Here is a 19,868-nt window from a genome sequence, read left to right as displayed (position 1 = left end):
ATAGTAATACATGAATAAAAACATAACGCCACCTACTGGTGAAAATTATTTTTTGCCTTTGTCTATACTCAACTTCTACTACTTTAAACTTCATATTTGCAATATGTGGAAGAAAAAAAAAAGTATAGTATGAAATGTAATTACATAGCCTATAACGATAAATATGCAATGCATAAAATGTATATTTTCAAATATTATTGTACTAGTTAATGATTATGAAATAAAGCTTTTATTGCCAACATATCTTATGAAACCACTGATCTATATAGAATGTCATTCTATATAGATCAGTGTATGAAACTCTAATCGTCTTGTTGCTCTTATTGGTCACGTGTCGCTGAGCCTCTAGAGGGCGCTGTGTTGAAACTGAACACACATTAAACCGGAGTGTGTAGCGTTAACGCGGAGTGTGTGTTGCCTGGTGACGCCGAAGCTGAGCTCGCTGTTTCCTGCGCCCTCTGTCACCCAAAACAAGTTTCAAACAGACAAATCACCGTCGATGCATTGAGAATAACGCGCTCACTTGTATTCGAACTTAAAACCACTCGCTATGTGATACAGACCGCATCTCTGGAAGAGGATCATGGACAGCTACTTGTTCGTTCGAGTTGTGGGGAAGGGGAGCTACGGAGAGGTGAACCTGGTCAGACACAGAGCAGACCGTAAACAGGTAACGGTAGAGTCATGCGAATCTCACACACACACACACACACACACACACACACTGACACTGCTTTAGAGATTTCACTACTGGCCGAGCTAAACTAATGTCTTGGTATCAGATTGTGTTGTTGTTGTTACTGCTGAGATTTAACATTAGCCTCTTCCATGAAAATGTCTAATTATAGAATTTGCATATTTTAGGAAAAGCGTAAAGTTAGGAATTTTATATTATTGTATGATGCATTAGTTAACATTAGTTAAATGCATTATTTAACATGAACTAAGAATTAACAATACTTCTACAGCATTTATAATCTTAGTTAATGTTAATTTGCAAATACATTATTAAAATCAAATGTTGTATTTGTTAGCATTAGTTAATGCACTGTGAACTAACATGAACAAACAGTGAACAGCTGGATTTTTTATTAACTAACATTAACAAAGATGAATTAATACTGTAACAATACTGTCATTTTTTAATACATGTATTGCTCATTGTTAATTCATGTTAAAAATGTATTAACTAATGATAACAAATGAGACCTTATTGTAAATTGTTACCAATAGCCTATTCCTTGTACTTAACACTTATATATAATAACTTAATTTAAGAGGCAAATTATGAGCCTATAGGATACTTCATGTCAGAGTGATCATGTATATTCAAATATGAATATGTATGAAAAAGAAATATGAATCAGGTCAATCTGTTAAGCATATAAAGCAATGTTTTAAGTGTTCTTATTATTTGACTAATTACTATAAAGGCAGTTGACATCCTGCAGTGTATAATGCTCTAAAACTATTTTGAACAGCATTTGTTCTTGTAAATTAAGTTTAAATAAAAATTTGAATGACTCTTTAATTAATTTTCATACATACCGTTTTTGTGATTGTTTAATTACTTATTTATTGTTGTTTGTCAAGCAGGACGATTTAAAGTCGGCATAAAACCAAAGTTTTCTTCCCTATTGTGACGTATATCCGAGTGAAACAGCTTCTGGAACAAGAACAAATGTAGGGTGGGGCTTGATTTTGTCCATCAGGAATTGATTGGGTGGTTGTGGTTTGCTATTGGTGGATCTCGTGTGAGTGACAGGTTGTCGCTGCAAGAGGGAGGTGAAGTTATTTAGATTAAAGATTACGAGGGAGCATGTATTAAAAAAAAAAAAATTATAATAAGTACTGCAGTATTCCATAAAAATAGAAATTGTCAGTTTTGATTTCATGGTGACTTTAAATATACTGGAAAAAAATGATTAAAGTTGTGGAAAATCTTAAAAGAACTAGTTAGCCTCACTTCAAACATACACTTTCCTTTATACAAACTGAAAATAATGGACATTTGGATTAGGAATATATGATTGCTGATATGTTCCGTTCCTAAAGGAATAAATCACTTCAAAACGGAAATTCATCATGTACTCACCCTCAATTTGTTTCAAACCTGTGTGAATTTCTTTCTTCTGCTGAACACAAAGGAAGATATTTTGAAGAATGTCGGTAACCAGACAGTTGATGGACCCATTGACTTCTATAGTAGGAAAAAAAATACTATGTAAGTCAATGGGGTCCATCAACTGTTTGGTTATGGACATTCTTCAAAATATCTTCCTTTGTGTTCAACAGAAGAAAGAAATTCACACAGGTTTGAAACAAATTGAGGGTGAGTACATGATGAATTTCCATTTTGAAGTGATCTATGCCTTTAAAATGTGGACATTTTCCACTAGGATTCATGTCTTATGTGCAAAGTTGTAGCTTGGTATCTTGTATGGTTTTGGCAGTATGTGATCAAGAAGCTGAACCTGAGAACATCCTCCAGACGTGAACGGCGAGCCGCGGAGCAAGAAGCACAGCTCCTCTCTCAGCTCAAGCATCCCAACATAGTCACATACCGGGAATCATGGGAAGGCGAGGACTGCCAGCTCTACATTGTGATGGGTTTCTGTGAGGGAGGAGATCTGTACCACAGACTCAAACTGCAGAAGGGAGAACTGCTGCCCGAGAGACAGGTGGTGGAGTGGTTTGTTCAGATAGCCATGGCCCTTCAGGTAACTCCATATCCATCAGTCTGTCCAATTGTCCTTTCCGAAGTTTCAACTGAATAATAAAGCCGTTGCCTTTTTTTTTTTTTATTCGTAGTATTTACATGAGAAGCACATTCTGCATCGAGATCTGAAAACACAGAATATTTTCTTGACCAAAACCAATATAATCAAAGTGGGTGATCTGGGCATCGCACGGGTCTTGGAGAATCAGAACGACATGGCCAGCACTCTGATCGGCACACCTTACTACATGAGTCCAGAACTCTTCTCCAACAAACCGTACAACTACAAGGTACCGCATGCTCACAGTCACAGTTAGTGCAGCTCTAGATCAGTCTTCATCAATGATCATGTCTAGATCCACTTTTGCTAAATCGGTGAATGTCACAAAAGCATTTTTTTTTTTACCCCAAAGTAAAAAAAAAAAAAAAAAAAAAAGTATATTGTTTACGTTTTTATTTAGCAATTAACAATTAAACAATAAAAAAATAAAAAATAATCATATACATACTATATATAATATATATACTATACTTCAAAAGTTTGGGCCAGTAAGATTTCTTTTAAAGAAGTTAATTAAAATTAATATTATTCTGCAAGGATGCATTAAATTTATCAAAAGTTACAGTAAAGACTTTTACATTGTTACAAAACATTTCTACTTCAAATATGTTTAATGTTTTGTAATATCTTTTCATTGTAGAATCCTGAAAATAGTTGATCATGGTTTCCACAAAAACAATATGAAGCAGCACAACTGTTTTAAACATTGATAAATGTTTCTTAAAGGTCCCGTTCTATGTGATCCCATGTTTCAAACTTTAGTTAGTGTGTAATGTTGTTGTTAGAGTATAAATAATATCTGTAAAATTATAAAGCTCAAAGTTCAATGCCAAGCGAGATATTTTATTTAACAGAAGTTGACTACAAAAAACGGCTGGATTGGACTACACCCCTCTACATCCTGCTTTAATGATGTCACTAGAACCGTAACCTCCGCCCACAGGAACACAGGCGTATTGATGGCGAAATGTCAACAGACGTGGTTGATGTTTATCTATAATCGGATACCGCAAAAGTTTAATTCGAAGTTGTAAGTTTGCTCTGTCCATTTCACCACGGACTGTTTTTCTAACCTGGGATAATATCAAGCACAGGCTTCTCTCAGCGTTTCATACTGACGAAGGGGACAATTTCAACTGTATTCCAGCAAGCGGTAAGTAGTGATTTAATATGGAAGTAGCGATCACTCTTCACATCGTTCGTTTATCTTAGTAGGATGAAAATAATCTTACTTAAACTGTGATTAATATACAGAAAGCGATCAAAGAACAATCCCTTTCCAATCGCCCAAGCTGCTGTCGGTGACACAGCGCGAGTTTATCTGGAGACTTGCCAAAACTCGTTTTGAAATCAATGACGCTGTTACACTGCACAACGAATCTCTTACTGTATTTATATGCCTCATGTTTGCATTGGTGAAATCATTAGTGAGAGTGCAGAAACTGCGTTGCAATGATAAGATCATTCACGCGATCAACAGACTGTCATCTGCTCAATGCTCATCACTGCAACCTTTTATGTGATGGGAATAGATCTAAATACTTAAAAAACTTCTCACGATTCGTTAATCCAGATAGCTGGAATAGTAAAAACGTATAATAGCTGTAATAGTAAAAGTTTTCCAGATAGTTCCACATGTAATGCCAGATATTTCATATGCAAGCATGTCAGCCAATCACAGCAGAGGGCGTTTACATTGAAGTCTCACAGCAGACACGCCCCTTCAAACAGAGTGTTCAAACCAGGGAATGAAATCAGGCTAGGAAATATGCCTTTTATTTCTAAATTATAACAATTTTTGATCTAAAAAACATACTAACATTATAAGGGCACCCCTGGAAACATTATAAAATAATAAAAATAATCCATGGAATGGGACCTTTAAGCTCTAAATCATCATATTAGAGTGATTTCTGAAGGATCATGTGACACTGAAGACTGGAGTCATGATGCTGAAAATTCAGTTTTGCATCACAGGAATAAATTACATTTTAAAATAAAGAAATAGAAAACAACATATTTCACAATATTACAGTTTGCACTGAATTTTTGATCAAATGGATGCAGTCTTGGTGAGCATAAGAAACTTTTGTTAAAAACATATAACATCTAACCAAACCCAAACTTTTGAACTTATGTAATATATTTTTATATAAAATATGATTTGAAATGTAAAAGGTTACAAAAAGAATTGGCTTTAAAAAAAAAAACTCAAGTAAAATATCAAACATAAAATGTCTGAGGATTTCTTAAATTTTAAGACAGAAATCTAAACAGTCCTAAAATAGCTTTTTTTTTTAATTTTTTTATTTTAGGGTAACCTGGAGTTTTGCTCACCCAAATGTTGTGTTTAAGATGAATCATTATTTATGTTTGTTCATTTCAGTTATGTTTGTTTGTGTTTGCAGTCGGACATTTGGGCTCTGGGATGTTGCGTGTACGAGATGGCGACTCTAAAACATGCCTTCAACGCAAAAGACATGAACTCTCTCGTCTATCGGATCGTAGAAGGGAAGGTAGAGGATTATATTCATCATCTGTTTCACTGCTGAACTGTGAATATTTGCATTTGTCAGATTTAAAGAGCTTTCCATTCATATCAGTACTCATTTCATCCTTCCTCATAATATAATAACAGTATTATTAATTATTAATTTTTAATATTCAGCTGCCCCAGATGCCGAGTAAGTACGACCCCCAGCTGGGAGAACTGATAAAGCGGATGCTGTGTAAGAAACCAGAGGACAGGCCGGACGTCAAACACATCCTCCGACAGCCGTACATTAAACACCAGATCTCCATGTTCCTGGAGGCCACAAAAGAGTATGTGCTTATTCCCACCTCTCCAATAAAATTAAAATAAAAAGATTCCACTAGATTTCAATAGGTTTGTAACTAGGGATTCGCCATTTTTAACAAACAAATATTGTCCGATACCGATATTTGTCATTTGCTCTCTTATTTAATCTTTTGTCATTTAAAATCGATTCTTGTTTTAATTTCACTTTTCTAATTTTAGTTAGTGTTAAATGTTGCTGTTTGAGCATAAACAACATCTGCAAAGTTACAACGCTCAAAGTTCAAAGCAAAGGGAGATATTTGCTTTTAAAGAAATCGTTTTTTAGGACTACAACAACAACATTCCTCCTGGGTTAGTGACATCACCAACCCTAAAATTTACATAAACCCCGCCCCCAGGAACGGTTTGAACATAAAAGGCTAAAAGTTTTTGAAATTTTCAGTGCATGTGTGTATGAGGTAAAAGGACACAAGCTGTTGAAGCTCCGCCCACCGTGCCGGGAGCAGCAGCTCATTTGCATTTAAAGGGACAGACACAAAAACTGTGTGTTTTTGCTCACACTCAAAAAGTGACAACTTTAACATGCTATATAAAAATATCTGTGGGGTATTTTGAGCTAAAACTTCACAATACACACTCTGGGGACGTCAGAGACTTATTTTACATCTTTCGAAAAGCGCATTATACCACCCCTTTAATCATTTTTTAAATAAGCAATGTTCAAAATGTAGGTATACTGGCTAGTTTATTGCTGCATCACTAAATCATTTCTATCGAACATGGATCCATTTAACATTCAACAGGCCAACATAAAAACAAATACAACAGATCAAAGATGCATATGAAATAAACAGGTCTAACAGTAGTTACAGAAATTAAGTAATAAAATGCTAACCCCTGGTTTCACAGACAGGGCTTAAGACTAGTCCTAGACTAAAATGTAAGTCTGAGCTGTTTCCACTGAAATAAACTTGCACTGACTGATCTTAAAAATATATCAGTGCCTTTTTAGTTTTAAGATGCACATCGGTAATGTTTTTTTCTAAGCATGTTTATAAAAATTACTTAAATGTCCTAATTGATCTATGGTCTAATCCTGGCTTAGTCTAAGCCCTGTCTGTGAAACCGGGCCTAAATATATAATTTATTGTATAAATTAAATATACATTAATCTTTATTAAAGCTACAAAGTTATATAGTCAAGCGTAGTGATGTAGTTTGTTGTTTGATTAACTTTAAAACAGACAGCAGCGCTGCAGGAATATTAGGCTGCTGTCACTTTAAAAGCTGCACAGATTCAATATGCTGGTACACAAGCGACTGTTTCTGTCATTTAAGACATAACCAACTATGTTTACAAGGAGCCTCGCCAAGGCGTGCATTTTGATTTAAATGTGTGTGAATTAGAAGTGAAAGAGAACTCAATTCATTATTTGTGCCCTGAGACGTGGCTTTTCAGGCGTGTACTTTGTATGTGTGCACACACACAAAACCTCTCACTGTGAGTAGAATTGAGTTCTCTTTCGCGTCTTTTTGCGCTTGAATATTTTAATTAGCAAGGCTTAAAGACACGTGCAAAGGATAAACTTTGGTGAAGATGCAGCACTGGTCTGATCGGAAGAGTGACAGTTCCATCAGTTTTCCCAAGCGTTGTTCACGCTTCCCCCAGGCAGTCCTTATTGTTGAGCCCTGCTGATTTCAATTTGTTTTGGCAAGCATTTAATTATTTTACCCAAAGAAAAACATTGGATTGTGCAACAGACATTATACAACTCAGTGCCTTCACACAGTTAACCATCTGTTTGTAATATCGGCCATTTTCATGCTGTAGCCGATATGCCGATAGGAGGGGGAAAAACTAACCATGTGTTTTTTTTGTTTTTTTTTGTACAAACTATGTCTGTCTTTAAATTAAAAAAGTCTGTCAGTATTGCTGCATACACTGCAGTTTATGGTTCTGTTGTAATTGGGGAAGAGATTTGAAGTGCTTTTACTTGTTGATGCAAATATGTTAGCCAAATATTTTAGAATAAGGTTAGGATTATTGGGCTCTCATTCTAATCCTCTCCATCTATTTGACACACATGCTCTCCGGCACTTGTTCATTGAAGTCTGCAAATTTAAAGTTATTCTGTCAGGATAATCCTTTATGCGAAATTGAAAAACGTGGGTGAATTTGTAACATTTACAGGCAAGTATACATCTGTAAGATGTGAGTTGTACGCTGACAGTAAAGAAAGCCATGTAGGTTTATGATTTAGTTTGAAATGCTTAATTTAAAGCATTTCTCATGTTTAAGACAGGTTGAATTGTGCACTTATTCAGTAGGAACTCACTCTGTGTGCTTCATTATTTTTCAGATGTGTTTGCAACATCAAACTATATTGATATAAACGATATTGCCCCACATAAGGAGGAAAATCAAAGCTAAAATTACATTCCGCATACAGAGATTAAAACAATACTGTATTCATTTGGTACACGTGTATGGAATTTTTCGGTTCGGTACGTGCGGAACGTAATTATAAGTGTACCTTTACACCCCTTGTTTACAATGATCTGTCCTGTTACTGATCTAACAGGAAAACTGCCAAATCACGGAAAAATGCAGCGAACAGCAAACCGAGTGCCGGATCAGATGGCTCAACCAAACCAAATCATGAAGTTCAGCCACAGTGTTTTAACTCGGAGTCAAAGACCAGAAGAAAAAAGGTAGGATGAAGCTGGCAAGTTGCTGATTTTATGACCATGCGTGTGGACATGATCTCAGTTCATCTGTTTTGTTTTCCACATTTCATAGGTTGAAGAAAATCACTTGAACCGACAACAACTCTGTAACGGTGCAGTGGAAAATGTGGTTCCTAACCCACCCTTGCCCCCCAAATCTCCTAATCGGGACATTCTTATCTCAACAGGCCAATCTATAGCCACTATTAGCAATGTAGACATTGAAATCCAATCCCAGAAACAAAGAAAAGCCAAGCCACCACAGCCAAAGCCCAGCAGCCATCAAAACCACAAGTCTCCATCTGTGAGCATGAAGAAAGAAGATCCCAGTCCTCCTCAGACACACCCTCTGAAACAAGAGTTTGGTGTCAGCAGGACGGAGGATAAGATGTCAGCGGATGGATTGAGATCAGAAAGCTCAAACACTCCCAAACCTGCAGATCGAACCAAGAACAAGGCTCTCGAAGCAAGTATGGATCTCAAAGACGACACTATGAAGCTCCTGCAGGAGGCAGGGGTGGAGGACCTCCCGTACGAGCCCACTGAACAACATCACGATGAGGAGAGCCAAAGAACTTCAGCAGCTGTTGACGATAATCTCAGCAATGCTTGTGTCATGAAGGATGTTCCCACTGGAAGTTCAACTGAGGAGAGTGAGGTACGTTACTGTGATGGAACCGATCGAAGCTTCTGATAGGTTTGCTTAAAGCCGGTTGCACACTGTACGATTTATAATAGTTATTTACGACTGTTGCTTGTCAGACTGTACGAGCATGATCCCCGCTGTTAGCCATGTCACACTGTAGGGTCTCAGTTGTCATTAATGTCAGACTGCTGTGTTAAAAAACTGGTGCACGTCCGGAGTGTTACATCATCAGTCCTTCACACATTCAGTGACTGAGCTGCATTTACATGTGGTAAAAAACTGGAGAAAAAACGGTGTGGAGCAAGTGTTGGTTGGTTGTTGTCTCACTGATTGTGTCATCAGGTTCTGCGTTCTTATTGGCTTTTGACACATCTCGTCTCATAACTTCTGACAATGCCAGTATTTTGTTGGAGGTAAAAAAAAAAAAAATCGTCTGTCGGTGAGCAAGTCAAACGAGCGATCAAAGACTTCAGATTTCGGCCTAGGATCAGAGGAATCTTTTAGGATTCATAAATTTTGTCTCAGACGGCCAAATCGTGGCCAAAATCGTACAGTGTGCATCCGGCTTTAAACCGTACCTCTTATATTGATGGACTTATATTGATGGTTTTATCATCTGTGCTAAAAGAAAGATTTACAATAAGAAAGATTCATTAATTCTGTCATTATTCACTCACTCTCATGTCATTCCAAACCTGTATGACTTTCTTTCTTGTGTGGAACATAAAAGGATAAATTCTGAAAAACGTCAGATCAGAAAATTGCCAATCATGTTCTTTGAAATGTCATATTTTGTGTTCCACACAAGAAAGAAAGTCATACAGGTTTGGAACAACATCCGGGTGAGTAAAAGATGACAGAACTTTCAGTTTTCAGGGACTATCCCTTTAGTTTATTTGATTGATTTGATTGATTGATTCATTCATTCATTCATTCATTCATTCATCATTCATTCATTCATTCAAAAGTCAATGTATTTTTTTGTCCGTCACATTGCAGGGAAGTTTAGACTCCACAGAGAAACTACTCAAGCCTGTTCCTGTCATTTTAATGGTAAAACACTGTTCCCTTCTTTCTTTCTTTCTTTCTTTCTTTCTTTCTTTCTTTCTTTCTTTCTTTCTTTCTTTCTTTCTTTCTTGTTTTAAATAATTTTATTTAAAGATATTTATGAAAATGTATATTGTTTTATATTGTAAAATTTATACTTAAAATACATTTATATAGTTATATAAATATTACAAAAAATATTTCTTTACTTAGGGATAGTTCACTTTGAAATTACATTTTGGTATGTTTTAGCTTACCTCAAGGGCATCCAAGATGTAGGTGTCTTTTTTTCCGCAGTAGTTTCAATTTTGATATTTTTAGGTCAAACCGTTCTTGTCTGTCAGTCATTTAATGCAGGTCTGTGGTCACTGTCACAAAAAGCAAGCACAGAGTCCAAATTAAACAATTCCCCATCGTAAGTACACATTGATGGCCTAAGACACGAAACGAGCGGTTTATGTGAGAAAACGAACAGTATTTATATCGTTTTTACCTCTTGTAACACAGCCACGTCCAAGTGATCTGAGGGCGCGCGCGCATCCTGGTGTGTGACGTGTGCGCAGACTGGTGCATAGATATATACACTAGATGTCGCCTTGGCTACGGCATTCATTAAGAACTGCCGTAGCCAAGGCGACATCTAGTGTATATATCTATGCACCAGTCTGCATACAGATCACTAGGACGTGGCTGTGTTACAAGAGGTAAAAACGATATAAATACTGTTCGTTTTCTCACACAAACCGCTCGTTTCGTGTCTTAGGCCATCAATGTGTACTTACGATGGGGAATTGTTTAATTTGGACGATGGGGAATTGTTTTAATTTGGACTCTGTGCATGCTCTTTGAGACAGTGACCACAGACCTGCATTAAATGACTGACAGACAAGAACGGTTTGACCTAAAAATATCAAAATTGAAACTACTGCGGAAAAAAAGACACCTACATCTTGGATGCCCTTGAGGTAAGCTAAAACATACCAAAATTTAATTTCAAAGTGAACTATCCCTTTAATTGTTTATATTAGTATTAATGGTAACACTTTTCATTAAGGTTCATTAGTTAACATTAGTTAACTACCTTAGTTAACATGAACTAAGAATGAACAATACTTTTACAGCATTTATTAATCTTAGTTATTATTATATTCAACATTTACTAATACATTATTAAAACCAAAGGTTGTGTTTGTTAACATTAGTTAATGCACTGTGAACTAACATGAACAAACAATGAACAGCTGTATTTTTATTAACTAACATTAACAAAGATTAATAAATACAGTAACAAATGGATTGCTCATGGTTAGTTCATGTTAGTTAATACATTAACTAATGTTAACTAATGAATCTTATTGTAAAGTGTCACCTTATTAATAGTACAAATATTTACTTAATCCTTTAAAACCTGATAGTAAAACACAGGTGTTATTATTGCTTTTGTTTTTCAGATTGGTGATTGAAATACAATTAATTTTTGTGCAAATCATTAATTAACTGTTGTTGTTGCTGCTGTGTATTACAAAAATATTTCTAATTTATATTTTTATTATAAATATTAATATAATCCCTTAAATAATAATATTTAAACATTACTTATAATAACATTTAGGAGCCATGCAATTCAGAGTCCACAGCGCTCTCAGATCACAGCAGAGCAGTTCTTCCTCCTTCTTCCCCTTCCTCTTCCTCCGAACCATCCACGTCACGTCAGCGCAGGCAGAGGAAGAAGGACACGTCTCTGGATGACCACAACACTCATCCAGTGAGCAGCTTGAGCATTGGAATTCTTGTATTTTATAACTTAATGATTAATTGATATCTTTTTTATCAAAGAATCAGTACAAACCAGGATGAATTCACATATTTATATTGTCTGTCGCTGATCTTACTCACTAAAACATTTATATGTTCAGGTCAAAGCAGTGTCCCGACCACTGCCGCCTCTTCCTGAAGATATCCTATCAGTAAACAGTGCACAGAAAGCCCAGAGTAACTCGGAGAAGAACAGACCTTCCGATCTCTCATCCAAGAACACTCCAGAACACCAGGTGAAACATTGGGGACTGTATTAAACTGCTTTATACAGTATATCCATGTAAAGAATGCATTTGCAGTAATCTGATATTTCCCATGGCATCATGTTTCTTTTAAACAATTAGTTTGAAGCTTTGTGTTTTATCTGTGAATTTGTTGTCAATAAAAATCACTGTACTTGCAGAGCCGTCCACTGTCTGCGAGGGAAAGGAGAAGACTGAAGCAATTACAGGAGAACTCGAGACAACAAGGTTTGTGAATTTCTTTGAATGCTGTGAAAATGTTTATAAAACAATAACAATGTGAATGGAACGTGGAAAAATTACAGCAAAAATAGACCAAAACAAGATCTGAATACACTTTTTGTGTCGGGAGCAATGACCTTGTTCACATGCACTCTATTTTCCGACTAAGGTCCATGTTCTGTTTAAGGCTTTAAAAGCTTCATAGCTTCAGGGTTATTATCGTGAACTAAAACTAATGCTATTAAAAACAGTTTTTTAAATAAATATGAATAAATGTTAGATGTTGAAGCACTTAAATTACTGACTGGAAATAAATATAAACTGAAACTAAACAATAACTAAAGCTAAGACATAAAATAAACCTAAAGTAATATTAAAAAAAAAATAAAAAAACCCGAATGAAATGACAAAGCACATAACAAAATTACTAAAAACAATTAAACTAAATTGAAAATATAAAATAAAAGCTATTAGTATGTAAATAATACTAAAATAACACTGCACAGCTATTGGAATATAGACATAGACATGCACATTTCTTTTTCTTGTTCTTTTCTGAAAATGAATATGACCATATTCTGACTGTAGTGGAGCGGCTAAGTGCTTATGTTTGGCAGAATCGTTCAGTTTATGATACAAGCGTGAAAATTGGCATGAGCAGTCTCCATAGGTCACTTGACAAGAAAATTGTCCGAGCCACTTGAAATTTCAAGATGGCGGCCATTTTTCAAGATGGCCGACACCTTAGTGGAGCAGTTAAGTGATATAGTGGTTTATTTGGTGATACAAGCATGAAAATTGGCATGAGCAGTCTCTGATGGTCACTAGACAATAAGCCACCTACAGCTACTTGAAATTTCAAGATGGTGGCCATTTTTCAAGATGGCCTTCACCTTAGTGGAGCAATTGAACCACTAAGGTGTCGGCCATCTTGAAAAATGAAAAATCTTGAAATTTCAAGTGGCTCGGACAATTTTCTTGTCAAGTGACCCATGGAGACTGCTCATGCCAATTTTCACGCTTGTATCATAAACTGAACGATTATATCACTTAGCCGCTCCACTACTACTGCCGGAATATTCTTTTGTATATAAACACAGTCAAGATGTATGCTAGATTCTTTTTCAGACTGTTCACTTTTTAGTACACTTAAAGGGATAGTTCACCCAAAAATGAAGATCAAGTTGTTCCAAACCTGTGTGAGATTCTTTCTTCTGCTGAACACAAAAAGATGATATTTTGAAGAATGTCCGTAACCAAACAGTTGATGGAGCCCATTGACTTACATGGTATTTTTTTCCATACTATGGAAGTCAATGGGCTCCATCATCTGTTTGGTTTCGGACATTCTTCAAAATATCTTATTTTGTGTTCAGCAGAAGAAAGAAACTCGTACAGGTTTATCCCTTTTAAAGGAGGGTTTGACTTTCATTCTGTTAAAGAGGCCTCACGAGCGATAACACCCTTGAGAACACAGTATTGGCGGATCAAAGCGAGACGTTTCTGCATGCGTCCATTAGAATGCATGAGGGGCCGCCCACTATGATCAAAGCCCACAGGTGCTGCATAACTGAATTCAGATAAAAGGAGATTTTGCACAATGAATATGATTCCTTAGTTTCTTTTCTTTGAAGCAGTGTCCGCTGTCAGAAGGGCACCTTGTGATGTCCCCTCATTAGACAGTAAGCAGACAGACCAGCTACACTGCCCGAGACCTGCTAGCACAACCTTGGAAACAAAAAAGGTATGTCTAATTTTTACTCAGAACGGTCTTTCAAACAGCATACACTTCATTCTTAAAGGCATAGTTCACCAAAAAATCTAAATCCTGCCATTGCCACTCTTTCTTCTGTGGGACATTTAGATATTTTGAACAAAATATATATTTTTCCTTTCAATGGTTCCCAACATTCTTCATATGATCTTTGATATGATATATTATTATGTCAGATCTTCTATATAAGAAATGCATACAGGTTTGGAACTACATGAGGGTGAGTAAATGATGACAAAAGTTTCATTTTGTTTCATCAAGTTTCAAAACTATATCCACCATGTCAGTCAAACCCGTTTAATGCCTGACTTTAAATAAATCTACTGTGTGACAGTGATTCCCAAACATTTTAGTGTCATACCCGCTTAGGGTAATTTAATATCCTTCTGCGTAACCTCTCTCTTCCACTCTTCCACTGCAGTCGCACCTTTTCCATTAAGGGACAATTGAACAGAATAATAAATAAATAATAATAATTGCAACTTTTTATCTCACAATTCTGACTTTTTTTCTCACAATTGCGATATATCAAGTCAGAATTGTGACTTTTTTTCTGAGAAATAAAGTCGCAATTCTGAGAAATAAAGTCGCAATTGCGAGATATAAAGTCGCAATTCTGAGAAATAAAGTCGCAATTCTGAGAAATAAAGTCGCAATTGCGAGATATAAAGTCGCAATTCTGAGAAATAAAGTCGCAATTGCGAGATATAAAGTCACAATTCTGAGAAATAAAGTCGCAATTCTGAGAAATAAAGTCGCAATTGGGAGATATAAAGTCAGAATTGCATGATATAAAGTCGCAATTGCGTGTTATAAAGTCAGAATTGTGAGATATAAACTATTCTGAGGTAAAAAAAAAAAAAAAAAAAGTCTGTCTTTTTTTCCCTTAGAATTGGACTTTATATCTCACAATTGTGAGTTTATATCTCACAATTCTGAGAAAAGATGTCAGAATTGCGAGATATAAACTCGCAATTATGTGTTATAAAGTCAGAATTGCGTGATATAAAGTCGCAATTGCGAGAAAAAAAGTCAGAATTCTGACTTTATATCTCGCAATTCTGACTTTATAACATGCAATTGCGACTTTATTTCACGCAATTCTGACTTTATATCTCGCAATTCTGAGAAATAAAGTCAGAATTGCGAGATGTAAACTCGCAATTGTGAGATAAAAAGTCGCAATTATCTTTTAAAATGTTTTATTTTGTGGCGGAAACAAGCTTCCATAATAGAGAAATATGCAGTGATGGTAAAAACAAAATAATACTTTTAAATATTAAACTACAACCACCAGTAGGTGGCGGTAAGTCACTGTCTTAATAAGTGAGTTATCAAGTCATGCATTCATTCAGGTGTGTTGTTCAACTCATTCATTCATTCAGTAGTGTATTAAGTGATGTCCATCACTTAATATTACACTTTTGTTTGTTGAACTGTTGTATAAAATCAATGTCACATGTGGATATTTGGGAAAAATGCCATTCTTTCTCGTATAATACGTTATAAACATTAAAAACAAGAACTCAGGATGTTTTTGTAAGAGAGCTTTAATTGATCTCTATGAACAGTCTATGAACAGTAAGATATCTATAAACAATTCGAATCCAAGATCTCAGCTAGTTGGTCAAAAGGGATCTGACCTGAACTGTTTCGGTTGTCTTTGTGTATCAGGAGAGGAAGTCCTCATGGAGACAGTCTGATGAAGACGAGTGTAGCTCCTCCACCAGCTCCACTGAACGCTCAGAGGGGGACTACAGAGAACAGTAAGACCTCACACTAATGTGCTCTAATAAGACATCACTGGCTACATTTATGTATGTACAAATTCTGAATAATGACGGAATTGGGTCATATTCCGGTTATGTATGCGTCATGTAAACATATATGTGTTCTTCGCATTGTTTAATGCCAATAACAGAGACTAAAGACCCATTTTTTTATTTATTTTTATACAGAAAGCGTGAAACCAGTGAAATGCAAGACTTGGTTCAAATGATGACACAGACGTTACACATGGATGCCAGAGATGTATCACTGCCAGAGTTCAAACTAAACAGGAAGTACAGGGACACCTTGATGCTTCATGGGAAATCCAGAGAGGGACAGGGGGATTTCCAAATCAGTGGCTTCCCGTTAGGTAACTCGCTTAACTCGTTTTTTGTTTTCAGGAACATTCACAGTCAACACAAATCTACAAATTCCTTAAAAACTGAAAATTGCACATGTTCAATATTTTTGAACAAATGTGAATTGAGTAATTCTTCATTTTTAGTACACTAGTCTGGTGACAGAATCCGTCGTTATATTCCTAATTTTCTGTATTTTAGATGACAGCACGGGTCCAGCAAAGGTCAGGAGAGTGATCGAGCACTTGCGTACAGATGTGGTGAAAGGACTCGGTGTGAAGCTGTTGGACAGAGTCCTGGACATCATGCAGGAGGAGGATGAAGTGAAGAAAGAGGCAAGTTAGCTAAAGTGAGCAGACCTTTGACTCACTGTACTTTAGAAAGACATCAGAATCAATAGGCCATTGAAAATTATGTTTACAAACAAATCATGATTCATCATTAACTGTTGTGAAAAATGTATTCTAAATGTATGATACAGTGGAGCAACTACTGAAACCACACGTTCACAGAAATGACATACTCGGGGGGCCTTAAGATTACATTTTATACATCTTAAATATATTTAATCATATGTATAAAGCATTATAGCTCAAGTCGCAAGGTTCCTCTGCTTAAAAATGAAGATTTGCGTATGTGTATGAATACTCCAAATTCATGAACATTGGAGGTTAAGAACAAATTGATGTGAGAATGCACATATTGTGAATTAGACAAATTTCTTGTGCGAATAAATCTAAATAATCTGATTTTAGAGTGCTAGTTACCCTTTATTTTCCTGTTTATCCCTGTAAAGCTGCTTTGAAACTATATGTATTGTCGGTAACTTGATTAAGGGTATGTATTTATAGAGAAAACATGAAAGCATTTTAGAAAACATACTAAATAACAGTTAGCCTGATATTTCTATTCTTTTTTTCTATCCAGCATTTACTGCAGGAGCAAATGGGGGAGGAAAAATACAAGCGGTACGCAGTGAAAGTGCGACAGCTGAAGTTCTTTGAGGACGTCGCATTCAAAGATTGAGCCAGATCAGAAGCACTCGAGGATCCCTTGTGAAACGCTGATGTACCGTTACGACTTGTGCTCTTCACAGAAAAACACTTCACTGAAGCCTCCTATCAACAATCACTGTTACTTTTGTAATGCTTTTGTAAATGTATAGTGATATAACTGAGCTTAACACTAGATATGCAATAAAGCTATGTTATTATGCACCTTTAAATTTCACAAAAGCATTATTTTCTATTGGAAATGTGAACCTATGCTATGTAGATAGCAATCTTGAATTTAATAGCAAGACGTTGAAAATAGTTTTCCTATTTTCTGGACTGTATATTTATATGATGAATAATGTAAATCAATATGAAATGATTTTTAATAAATGACATTTTCAGGAATGCTGTGCTTTCTTTTGCATTAAAGGGGTGGTTGATTATGATTTCACTTTTCTAACTTTAGTTAGTGTGTAATGTCGCTGTTTGACCATAAACAACATCTGCAAAGTTACAACGCTCAAAGTTCAAAGCAAAGGGAGATATTTGCTTTTAAGAAATCGCTTTTTAAGGACTACAACAAACAAATGGTAGAGACTACACGACATTCCCCCGGTTAGTGACATCACTAACCCTAAAATTTACATAAACCCCGCCCCCAGGAACGTGATTTAAAGATTATCATGACAGAATATGCTAACCAATGACTAGAAGATAACTACACATAAGCTACATAAATTCATCAACTAACCAATCAGAAACATCCTGTTGCTTCTACATGTTGTCACTTCTTCTTGAGTCTCTCCATCTTTGTCTGAATCCGGTTTGAACATAAAAGGCTAAAAGTTTTTGAAATTTTCAGTGCATGTCTGTGTGAGTGCAAGCTCTTGAAGCTCCGCCCTCTTTGCCTCTAGCAGCAGCTCATTTGCATTTAAAGGAACAGACACAAAACAGTGCTTTTTTGCTCACCCTCAAAAAGTGACAACTTTAACATGCTATATAAAAATATCTGTGGGGTATTTTGAGCTAAAACTTCACATACACACTCTGGGGACGTCAGAGACTTATTTTACATCATGTGAAAAGTGCATTATACCACCCCTTTAATACATCTCCACTCAAATAAAGTTCCACACAAATAAACCAAACACAGCTCTTTATTACACATACTGAATGTTGAAACGGTGACAAAAATGGATGGGTTTTCAAATAGATTGTTTCTACTGTATATCTATATGGCTTTGCTGTGCCAAATCCCCACTAAAATACTGGCGGGAATCACTTGTGCTTCTTCTTCTTCTGACTCTGACTCTCCTGAGGTTTGTCACGGTTCTCTCCGGACGTCTCGGGCACGGCCGGCTGCCAGCTCAGAGGGTTTTTTCTGTACATCGGCCAGGGAGGCAGGGTGAGCTGAAGAACAGGACAGCCAGAGTTACGCAAGAGGATTTCTGAAACTTTACATCAAGCAAACAGAAGTCTCGTGACATACCAGACAGGATACTGTGAATCCAGCCAACATTATGTAAACCGTCCACCCAAACTGCTGAATAAATAATCCATAGACGAAGCCGATCACCTGCAAGATAGAAGACGTGAGGCAGAGGAGAAATGACAGTGTTGCGATGGCTTTCGAGGTGCTTCCAGTGTTACTTACCGCTGACACCAGAATGATTCCTTGGAAAATTTGCTCAGCAAGTTTTTGTCCCTTATAGTCCTGCAAATAATCAGTGTGAATATATGAATACTCATGTTTATGTGATGAATTATACACAAGCAAAGCCATCAGGAATGTTTTACAATTTGTATTAGAAACGTTAGAACTGTAGATCACCATGCATGAGACACACTTTCTCTAGGTACAGGTTATGCAATAAATAGGCTACTAATAAAATATATTTCAAATATAATAGTGTAAATAATTACTTGGGTAACGTACATTTCAACCGCAAAATATATATTTAATGAATTACGTCATAAACATGTGGATCAATACTGTGTCTAGTGAGAAAAACATTTTCATAAACGTTACATCCACAATTCCTCTCCATCACTTGACTCCCAAAGCTGTTGAGTACACACTAGATGTAATAATTTAATGGGTAGCTTTCGTTCTAATACCAGCACTAGCTAGTTGGTCTCACTGTGCTGATTACAGCAGCAAAACCAAAGTTTTATTTTCTATAATTGAATATTTCCACAGGACCGTCGCTAATGCGTTAGCTGCTAACATATGACAGTGTTTTAAAACAGCTAAACACCACTGAACTCACAATATAAACACGTGCACGCTTACCATCACAGGAAGGCTTACCATGTGTGTCGGAATGGATTTAAACATTGCAAGCATTTTGAAATAACAAAATGAAGCTGCTAGATAAGTTTATTCTGAAGAGAGTGATGGTTAGGTTTCCTGTTTGAAAGTGTGTACGTAGAGATCCGCAGGACCCCTTAAAAACATCGACCGGATAAAATGCTTCCATTCTGCACATGTCAGAGAAAAATACCTCTTGCGATCTCTCGGTGCAGATGTGGCTTAAATAATAGGATGATAAGCTTTCGACGCTGTCTCGGTGGAATTCTAAATTAAAAGAAACACTTATGTTTTTAATCAGGCAGTATTCTAGACGCACATTTCAGACCATTTATGGTCAAGGGCGTGTTGAAGTACGTCATCAGCCGCTGGAACGA

At 36.2% G+C, this 19,868-nt stretch overlaps 2 protein-coding genes across 6 annotated transcripts; one reads left to right on the top strand and one right to left on the bottom strand.

The window, feature by feature from the left end:
* Positions 1 to 379: 379 nt before the first annotated feature.
* nek4 (NIMA-related kinase 4) lies at positions 380 to 17,583 on the top strand. Of its 4 annotated transcripts, none has more exons than XM_079856515.1 (16): positions 380 to 670; positions 2,454 to 2,720; positions 2,812 to 3,009; positions 5,189 to 5,296; positions 5,449 to 5,603; positions 8,163 to 8,292; positions 8,381 to 8,965; positions 9,953 to 10,006; positions 11,613 to 11,765; positions 11,917 to 12,051; positions 12,222 to 12,288; positions 13,920 to 14,026; positions 15,731 to 15,822; positions 16,015 to 16,196; positions 16,387 to 16,520; positions 17,113 to 17,583. In XM_079856515.1, exons 1-16 carry the CDS (start codon positions 584 to 586, stop codon positions 17,209 to 17,211), a joined length of 2,553 nt encoding a protein of 850 aa, XP_079712641.1. In that variant the 5' UTR covers positions 380 to 583; the 3' UTR covers positions 17,212 to 17,583. The 4 variants fall into 4 exon arrangements, with proteins under 4 accessions (XP_079712641.1, XP_079712643.1, XP_079712640.1 ...); XM_079856517.1 differs by having other exon boundaries at positions 16,387 to 16,534; XM_079856514.1 differs by having other exon boundaries at positions 13,917 to 14,026.
* Positions 17,584 to 18,319: 736 nt separating this feature from the next.
* spcs1 (signal peptidase complex subunit 1) lies at positions 18,320 to 19,830 on the bottom strand. Of its 2 annotated transcripts, none has more exons than XM_079857918.1 (4): positions 19,492 to 19,830; positions 18,835 to 18,894; positions 18,670 to 18,756; positions 18,320 to 18,590 (listed from the first exon to the last, which is right to left on the bottom strand). In XM_079857918.1, the coding sequence occupies exons 1-4, from the start codon at positions 19,525 to 19,527 to the stop codon at positions 18,459 to 18,461; spliced, it is 315 nt and encodes a 104-aa protein (XP_079714044.1). In that variant the 5' UTR covers positions 19,528 to 19,830; the 3' UTR covers positions 18,320 to 18,458. The 2 variants fall into 2 exon arrangements, with proteins under 2 accessions (XP_079714044.1, XP_079714043.1); XM_079857917.1 differs by having other exon boundaries at positions 19,474 to 19,616.
* Between the last annotated feature and the right edge of the window lie 38 nt (positions 19,831 to 19,868).

Source organism: Squalius cephalus (genome assembly GCF_949319135.1).
Source record: "Squalius cephalus genome assembly, chromosome: 22".
Taxonomy (NCBI): Eukaryota; Metazoa; Chordata; class Actinopteri; order Cypriniformes; family Leuciscidae; genus Squalius; species Squalius cephalus.
Note: the sequence above shows the minus strand (reverse complement) of the source record. Positions and strands in the feature narration are given on the sequence as shown.

What these genes read in the sequence shown, in the direction of transcription:
- spcs1 (XM_079857917.1), bottom strand. Translation starts at nt 19,527, where the DNA reads ATGCTTGCAATGTTTAAATCCATTCCGACACACATGGTAAGCCTTCCT. An exon ending in TGGTAAGCCTTCCTGTGATG is followed by an intron (nt 18,895 to 19,473) that starts GTAAGCGTGCAC and finishes GATTATTTGCAG; the next exon opens with GACTATAAGGGACAAAAACT. An exon ending in GATTCACAGTATCCTGTCTG is followed by an intron (nt 18,591 to 18,669) that starts GTATGTCACGAG and finishes CCTGTTCTTCAG; the next exon opens with CTCACCCTGCCTCCCTGGCC.
- nek4 (XM_079856514.1), top strand. Translation starts at nt 584, where the DNA reads ATGGACAGCTACTTGTTCGTTCGAGTTGTGGGGAAGGGGAGCTACGGA. An exon ending in AGAACACTCCAGAACACCAG is followed by an intron (nt 12,052 to 12,221) that starts GTGAAACATTGG and finishes CTGTACTTGCAG; the next exon opens with AGCCGTCCACTGTCTGCGAG. An exon ending in AGGATGAAGTGAAGAAAGAG is followed by an intron (nt 16,521 to 17,112) that starts GCAAGTTAGCTA and finishes TTTTCTATCCAG; the next exon opens with CATTTACTGCAGGAGCAAAT.